Source organism: Rhincodon typus, chromosome 20, assembly GCF_021869965.1.
Source record: "Rhincodon typus isolate 14 chromosome 20, sRhiTyp1.1, whole genome shotgun sequence".
NCBI classification, from domain to species: domain Eukaryota; kingdom Metazoa; phylum Chordata; class Chondrichthyes; order Orectolobiformes; family Rhincodontidae; genus Rhincodon; species Rhincodon typus.
This window is the reverse complement of record NC_063351.1, coordinates 17,419,839-17,428,764: the sequence shown is the minus strand read 5'-3', so window position 1 is coordinate 17,428,764 and position 8,926 is coordinate 17,419,839. Positions and strand designations below refer to the sequence as shown.

General features: G+C 41.9%; 1 protein-coding gene across 1 annotated transcript; it reads right to left on the bottom strand.

Annotated features, from left to right (window-relative positions):
- Positions 1–6,573: 6,573 nt before the first annotated feature.
- On the bottom strand, positions 6,574–8,187 carry LOC109932444 (homeobox protein vent1-like). The gene is made up of 3 exons (XM_020531612.2): positions 7,696–8,187; positions 7,350–7,600; positions 6,574–6,999 (listed from the first exon to the last, which is right to left on the bottom strand). Exons 1-3 carry the CDS (start codon positions 7,958–7,960, stop codon positions 6,688–6,690), a joined length of 828 nt encoding a protein of 275 aa, XP_020387201.1. The 5' UTR covers positions 7,961–8,187; the 3' UTR covers positions 6,574–6,687.
- Positions 8,188–8,926: the final 739 nt, after the last annotated feature.

Below are 8,926 nucleotides of genomic sequence, written 5' to 3'. Positions count from 1 at the left end.
GACGTTTCGGGCCTAGACCCTGCTCCTCTGATGCTGCTTGGCCTGCTGTGTTCATCCAGCTCTACACCTTGTTATCTCATTCTATTTCATCTGGGTTAACTCCCATTTTTTTTCAAAAACGCCATATAGGTTTTTTTAAGTCCACTACAGAAGGCAGACAGGAACACAATTTAACATTTCACAAGCGAGGGAGGAACAAGTAATCTTGAACTTTTGATGCTCAAAATTTCACGGGGTGGAGGAGACGATCCATTAGTTTTTCCGGTTGGATCTGTAGGTGACTAATTGAGAGAGAATGACTGACTGCTGTAAATACTCAACGATTTCGTTATCATTGGATCATGCGAATGGTAGAGGGGAGATTTGCTAACCCTCAAGTCTCTTTTCGCCCAGCAGTTCTGATGATATTGTTACACAGTAGGGGCTGTCCAATGACAATTGTGCGCAATTCCTCTTAATTCAATTAATGTTTCCCCTCGAGTTGCTCCAGGTCGCCACTCTGCTCCACCTCCTTTTGTAACCACGGCGAGACCCTGCTGTTGCATCGCGCCCTGCAGCGACAAATGGGAGGGGGTGGGGGTGCTAAACATAGAGGTTAACTGATAGTCAATCAAGGCTCTCTGATGTTTTAAATAGCAATTCATTGCGCCAAATGCAGCGCTAAACGGGACCAGGGAGATCAAAGTTTAACCTATTAGGTCAGGAGCGGGGGTCTTTTGAAGGTCAAGCACTAATTTGCGCGATACTTTGTTGCAGACTAGAAACCGATTAGTAGCCGCTCAAAGCCAGAGAGTTCAGAAACTATGAATAGTGAGAATGTATAAATTATGGAGCACTTTCTAAGGAAACCAACTTCTACAAGGAAATATATTGATTTGTCACCTTGCGATTCTTTCATCCTGAGGCTATAGTTGCAAAATACTGCGGATGCTGGAAATTTGAAAATTAAAAAGTGCTGGTAACACTCAGTAAGACTAGCACCACCTGTGGAGAGAGGAAACGGAAGACATCGTGACGGACTCGAAACGTAAACTTTTGTCTCTCTCTGTTTCTACAGATGGTGCCAGTCCTGCTGAGTTTCTCCAGCATTTTCCACCTTTATTTGAGCGATTGTTATCTGCCCCATGTACCGACTGAAATCCAGGCAATTACTGACATGCATTTTTTCTGGGATTAACCCATTTATTTTAAGACGTTCGACAGCTACATGACGATTAGCTTTTTAAGGTATTATTTTAAAATCTAGCTTTTGCAAGTGCCGCGTCTGTTTTTTTTATCTTTCATGTTAAAATTAATGAAGTGGTTCATATTGCTTCAGTAAAGAAGTGGGATTATTGCCTTGGGGTTTCACACCTTCTAAATGATTTTGCTTTTGGCATTAACACTGCTGTGGGAGATCAACAGCTCTATTTCAGGCGATGGGCTTTCTCCTGTAGGAAGTGCTGGGATTGTCCACGTTAAGACCACTGGCGCCGCGCTCCTGGAGCGAGTTGTAAATGTGCTTTTACCAGCAGTTTACAGGGCGGAAAGGAAAATGCAAAACACGTTAGTATAACACTGGAAACAAACATTCAGATACATTAGTAATGGCGTAGACTCGATAGTGGTTCCTGATGGTCTTTCGTGTAGGTCATACATACATACATACAGACAGCGCAAGAAACTGTTCGGCCCATCGCTCCCGGAAAGGCACTTTTATATAAAAAAAGTCTCTGCATATGCCCCTCCACTTTACAATTTGCTTTTGCTTGCACTGCTCATTCTTGCTACAAACATGCATCGCTTTTGATATGCATCACAAAATTAGAAGTATTCTAGATTGGTTTCATACATTATTTTAAAGAACTTCAGAATTAATCAATCCCTTTAAAGTTCTGGCAAATAATGCTGTCTAAGGACCAGAGGTTGTGCGAAAAATTCTGTTCAAGTTGTGTTGAAAGTATACATTTTATTGAAGTAATGCCCATCATCCGTCCTTTGTAAGCAGGGATGTTAAGAATCATTCCAGAAGGAGTGATGGAGGCAAATATAATTACAACATTCAAAAGGCATCTGGGTGGGTACATTGAAGAGGAAGGGTTTAAAGGGATATGGGCCAAATGTTGGCAAATGGGACTAGATTTATTTAGGATATCTGGTCGGCATGGATGAGTCGGACCGGAAGGTCTGTTTCTGTGCTGTAAGTCTTTATGACTCGATTTTGATTATGCAAATCTCTTAAATAACTTTTCATTACTAATTCTTGCCTTATGAAGACATAAGCTTTCGGAGTCTGAAGAAGGAGCGAGGCTCCGAAAGCTTGACTTTTCAAATAAACCAGTTGGACTATAACCTGGTGTCATGTGATTTTTGACCTTGTCCATCCCAGTCCAACACTGGCACCTCCACATCATGATTCTTGCCTTGAGATAGTACGAACTGCCAATGCTGGAATCAGAGATAACACAGTGTAGAGCTGGAGGAACACAGCAGGCCAGGCAGCATCAGAGGAGCAGGAAAGTTGACATTTCGGGTCGGGACCCTTCTTTGGAAATGAGGAAAATCTCTGCCTGACCTGCTGTGTTCCTCCAGCTCCACAGTGTGTTATGATCCTCGCCTTGATATGTTTTTTTTCTAGATCGCATTATTTTCGGTGTTGATATTTGGAAATATCCAATTACTGTCATTTAACGATGATATAGAGTAATAAATGTTTGGGTAGCTGTGTGCCTGGCTCACTTGGAAAGGAGCAGGAAGTAGAGGACTGTGTGGACCCTGCGGTCACGCTGTGTGCTCTCTTTCTGTCTGGGAGGTAGTTGATTGACACAAGTACCTCCTCCAGACGCCTCACAGTCCAGCGAACTCTGTACATTTCTCCTGCGGCTGTTTACTTTCAAACACTGAGCAGTTTCCTAGCCTGGCTCTGAAGCACCCACCTAACTGAGGTGTTTATGAGTACCGCTGCTCACAGCCTGTGAACTATTTCAATGCCTTTTGATCTGCTGCAATATGCAAGGAAAGCTGAGCCATTCAAAAGGCTGCTGATTGGACGGTAAAATGTTGTGTGATCCATTAAAAAGATGAAAGTAAAAGTTTTGAAAGAGTGCTCATTTTCTAGTTATTGTGAGGCGAGATAATAGGGATCTGTCTATTGTTGCAATGTAACGTGAAGCTTTTAATGTTCATGATCCAACCCTGTTCTTCCTAATGGTGTTCGAACCTTTCCTGCACCTGCATATTTCATTCACTGAGCAAGTCTCGTTCTGTTTAATGCCACACAATAAACAGACTGATTATCCCGCCCAATCCAGTTTCTTCCTATATTGGTAATTCTGCAGGGCTGATTCCCTAAACTCAAGCAATCTCTTTACCTTCTTAGTGTGGTCTGAGGTAAGTAAGAAACTATGGAAACAGAGCAGGTCAGACAGCATCTATGCAGTAAGCTAATAATTGATTTTGGGATGATGACCTAGAACATAACCTGTTCCCTTCCACCTTTCTTTTCTATCCAACTTTTACAAAAATATTTGAAGAATTTGCACACCACTAGCAAGGCCAACATTTGTTGCCCGACCTTTCATTGAGAAGGTGGTGGTGGTGAGCAACTTTCTCGAATGGATGCAGTCTATGTGGTGAACATATTCGCACCGTGTGGTCAGGTAGGGAGTTCCAAGATTTTGACCAACACCGATATTGGGCAACAATAATAATTCAAGTTGGGATAGTCTATGACTGAAGGTAAAGGTCATATATCTGTTGCCATTGTCTCTCTCCATGGTTGAGGTTATGGGTTTGGGAGGTGCTGCCCAAGAAACATCGGTGAGTTATTGAGGTGCAACTTGTATGTCATCTACACCACAGCCAACGTACACTGATGAGTGGACTGAGAGAAGGCTTAGGGTTGTGGAACAAACTAAAACAGAAATCACTGGAGAAACTCAGCGGCATCTGTGGAGAGAAAGCAGAGTTCAGTGATCCTTCTTCAGATGCAACTTCTCATTTTTATCGGCTCTAACTTTCCTTCTCTGAAGAAGGGTCACTGGATTCATGTTGTTAACTCTGCTTTCTCTCCATAGATAGTGCCAGACCCGGAGAAGTGGAAAGTATTCAAGCCTTGTAGATGGTGTTGAAGAGAGATTACACTCTTATTGGGGTTGTATGCCATTTTGAATTATGGTCTGTAGCTCTACTGTGATGTATTACATGACAAGTGAACCTTTACAAGTTTCTTTGTTTGAGTAGCCTGCTTTATTGTTTCATCTTTAGCAATCATGTCATCCTTCACTATGCAACTGAAGCAGACACCACTGATTGTTTTTCAACTGATTTTGAAACTGCCTTTGTTGAAACTCCTTGCACATTTTCTGACTAGTCTCGCAAATAATCTTTATATTTATCTTTAGATTGCACTATCAGCTATTAGCACATTATAAACAATTCCATTTCTACACTTCAATGATTCTTTCAGTTTGAGGCTCTGCTTTGCATATGTCATTATGCCTTCATTTAAAGTGAGGATGACTTACAATTTTACAGTTTTATTAGGTAGTCACTGTAGGTTAAGTAACTTGTTGCAACATTAAGCCAAACCATATTGCGTATTGGACAAAATGTCCGCTGATAAACTAACTCAAACATTTCTAGCAGTGTAGCAATACTGACATTTACATCAGTGGACATGGTTATTACTGGTTTCTGAATGCCTGAATAGTGTGACCAATATGACTGAAATAAAACCCTATGATTCAGTGCCTTCAGGAGGAGAAAACATAAGATGTTTAGTCCAATTCTGCTACCTGTCTTTTCCTCATAGACCTGCATCTAATTCACTTTTTAAGATTACTGTTGAATCTGCTTTTAATCCCTGTTTTGCAGTGAATTCTAGATCATTACTTGCTGTGTTTGAAAACAATCGCAAACCTTTCTAGTTCTTTTCTAATTATCTTGACGAAACCTGTTCGTCCAGTCACCATTTATTCATCATACATATTTTTCCTCTTAAATTCTGACCCTGCTAACCTCCAAAAAGTAAAACATTGTGCATTCTGCTTCACTTTTCTCACTCTATGCAGGATTTAAAGTCCAAATTTTGGCATTGCCTAACTCAATTCTTGATTCAAGCATTTTTGCTCACCTTTTTAACTTTGGGCTCTTTCAAACTCTATGGGTCTTGTTTGGGTCCCTCAGTTAAGTTCTACTAGCATTGTTAAGTTGTACTAGATGGAGGAATCTTTAGCTTTTAACATACTATAAATGAAATATCCCCTTCTAGGCTTTACCTTTCTCAGCATGTACAAGACGAAAGTCCAAGAGCTTTTTTTAAAACATTTAAATAAGTAGGTAAACTTCATAAATTTGCTAATAAACTTCATAAATTTGCTAATATAATTCTATTGTTACTTTATTAAAACTGTTCCAGAGCAGCCCAACATTAAGCCAAGAATCTTTGTGGGGATTGACCCAAATCCTGAAATTCCAAGTATTCGAGGGAAAAAAAAGTGTTAATTTTTTCAGTATTACATTGTCCCAAATTATTTATACCTGAGCCTGCATTCTTTGGTACTTAAAAGGCAATGGCCTCATGGTATTATTGCTGGACTGTTAATCCAGAGACCCAGATAACATTCTGGGGACCCTGGTTTGAATCCCACCATGGTAGATGGTGCTATTTGAATTCAATTTTAAAAAATCTGGAATTAAGAATCTCATGATGACCATGAATCCATTGCTGATCGTTGGAAAAACCCATCTGGTTCAGTAATGTCCTTTAGGGAAGGAAACTGCCATCCTTACCTGGTCTGGCTCCAGACCCACAGCAATGTGGTTGACTGAACTGCCCTCTGGGCAATTAGGGATGGACAATAAATGCTGCCTAGCCAGTGACATCTTCATTCCGTTAATGAATAAAGGAAACAAAAAATAAACGTGTTTGTTACGCATTTATGTAACTGTTAGCACTGGCAATATATAATTTAGAACTAGTTACCATGTTGGTCAGTGTGGAAATGACAAATTACTTCATATATTCCTATTTAGAGATAAGTGCCCAATAAACATCAGTATCTTGAAGGAAAACAAAATTTGCAAAGCTTGGATGACCCTTTCATCAACACAAATGTGGGCCATCAGTCTAGACACTGTTAGTGACCCTGAAATTCATTTGGATTACAGTTATGTTGAAAGCATTTGGTAATCTACTGTTTACCCCGTGAGAATTAGTCGTTAGTACTGGGCAGATTCAAGCGGTGATACTTCATTTGTCTGGAAAGAGATAGGTCTGGGATCAGGCTGCTAGCCCTTAATGTCACCTTTGACAACACAAGCCCTTAATGGCACCTTTGACAATACCAATGTTCCTTCAGTACTGTGTCCTGTACAGATTCTGCATCAATCTTGGAATTTACTATGCTGGAACCTGCTGTCCAAGCAGACTGCTCCAGTTTAAGGCATGAAATTGGATTGGAAAATGGAAAACTGTGTTGGAATCAACAACAACCTAAATAGCACCATGCACTCCAGAAAAATGACCTCTTTGATCGAACAATCAATTTTATTATCAAAATAGATAGAAAATTACAAAATTAAATAGGGCATTAAATAAGGGCAGTTTTTAGTTTTAATACGCGTTCCTCGTTAGCGATATTGCACAACATGACTTCCCAAAGTCCCAAGTCCTAGCTGCTGGCATCGTGAAGGTCTGGTTTTTCATCAGGAACAGATGTACAGGCCCCCTGGAGAAGGATTCAGCAGTAGCGGGTAAAGAAAGGCCTGATACGGAGATAGGCTTTGCTCCACACTCGGGCAGTGGCCGGCAATCGGCTGCTGGTAGGCGGCCTGGGGGAGGCGGTGGGGGCCGCTGGTGGCCTGCAGGTAATACCCCGGGAAGGAGCTGAGTGGCAGAGGCGGCTCTCTCATCCGCGCCGGGGTGGTTAGCAAAGCGGGGCCAGCGAAGGAAACAGAGTACAGATCCTGCAGCTGGCGCTTGAGCTTCATCCTGCGATTCTGAAACCATGTCTTCACCTAGAAGGAGGAGAAATACACCACGTTAAAAAAAACTAACAATCCCATTAAAAATGTACTTACTAACAACATGACACTGCAGGTTGTTAGGCTGTGCATGAAAAGAGTAGTAGTCCCATCCTTTTTAGATCAAAAAAGTTGACAGAAACAAAAACAAAGTTGCTGGAAAAGCTCAGCAGGTCTGGCAGCATCTGTAAAAGAAAAAACAGTTAACGTTTCGGGTCCGGTGAGCCTTCCTCAGAACTGTTGACAAAAAAGCTGACATGAGGTTTTTTGAGAGAAATGCTGAATGAGGTGTTTTGGGAGTTAGAATAAGTGGGAATGGAGTTACCGCGATTCTCTTGACTTGCCTGAGTCTCGGATAAGTGCAGTAAAGCTGCCAGCCTGGATCTCTCCGCCGCCCCCAGGTAGGTGTGCCGCTTGAACTTCTTCTCCAACTTGTGGATCTGCTGGGCGGTGAAGGCGGTGCGCACACGCCGAGGCCCATCGCTGTCAGCCTCCGGGCTTCTGTCCGCCTCTTCTTCCTCCTCCTCCTCCCGGCCCGTACAGTCTGAACGGCCGGACTCGCTCTCCGAGGCCCAGCAATCCTCACGACTGGACACTGCACAACAACAAATTAAACACAAGGTACCAGTGAGCGCCTGAAAACACCTTGCAGTTCTCCTGGCCATTTTCAGTCATTGATGTTTTACTTACACTCCGCGCCGGCTGAGTCTTTCAGAGCCGGTTCTGGCTCGCAGTCTCCCATCCAGGGTAGTGCTTGCCTGCTTATTTCGCAGGTGGGGTCTCCACTTTTTGTTAGTCTCTGTTGGGCGATATCCGTCTTGGGCTGTGTTGAGTTTCGTGGATAGACGCTGGGAGACAGAGGCAGGCACAGGCTGTGTTCTTCAGCTTTCTCTTTAGTGCACCCCTCGCGGCTACTCCGAGCAAGCCAGTCGATCGAAAAGTTTCCTTTGACCATCTCTCTGTTTTGCCACTTGGAAGCCACTCCAATGCGTCTGCCTCTTCGATCCGTCTGAGTTGCTTGTGACCAGCTTTTTAATTTATGTGGCCTTTCTCAGCGGAGATTTCCATGTGTGAAGAGACTTCAAAGCAAAGATAACGGACAGACAATGCCAAACAATTGGGTCTAATTTAGGAAATCATTAATGTGCTCCAGTATCCGGCAAATCCGTGAATGCTGGCTCCACTATGTCTGCGGCCCTTCTCCCTGGCCTTTCTAAATGGGACATAAAATTACACATCTGAAGGATGCGTGCTGTTTCGTAAATGGGCATGATAAATAATGAAAGGAATATATATTTATACACACTAAACACGTATCGCTTTCTTTTAGTGTCGCTGTCAGCAATTTGCAAAGTGTATCCGCCGTCTAACATGGATGTATAATGAGCCAGTCAAACGAAACTGCAACCAGAGGTTTAATTTGTGTCCTGTGTTTAAAAAGGTCCCTTACAATGGGATAAACAGCAATACATAGTCACATCGAGAGAAACTTTAATCCCGGAGAAATTCACATCTGTTTAATTTGACGAGCTTTTTTCTCAGTGTTTTGAGGTAACCAATCTGTAAACATCAATATATTAAGACATTAATAATCATTGACTCTCCAGCGAATCCCAACTGCTTCTCAATGTAGTTAAGTTTTTTTTCTCCAGTGAAAGCGATCAAATAAGTCGAATAATATCCATATTCTCTTTAGTTAATAGTTAGGATAGTCATATAAAAGGTCAGCAGAACTGGTAGTTAATTTCGGCCATTTCTGATCCACTAATTCTGATGCAGTGCTGCTCGATTTCATGCCTCTCAACATACTATCGAAAAGTGTTGATTACTACTATTTTGTTACATTGACAAGTTTTATAATTTCATCTCAAATGTGCATTATATGTTTAGGAAAGTGGCACTTAATGAAAATAACAGAACA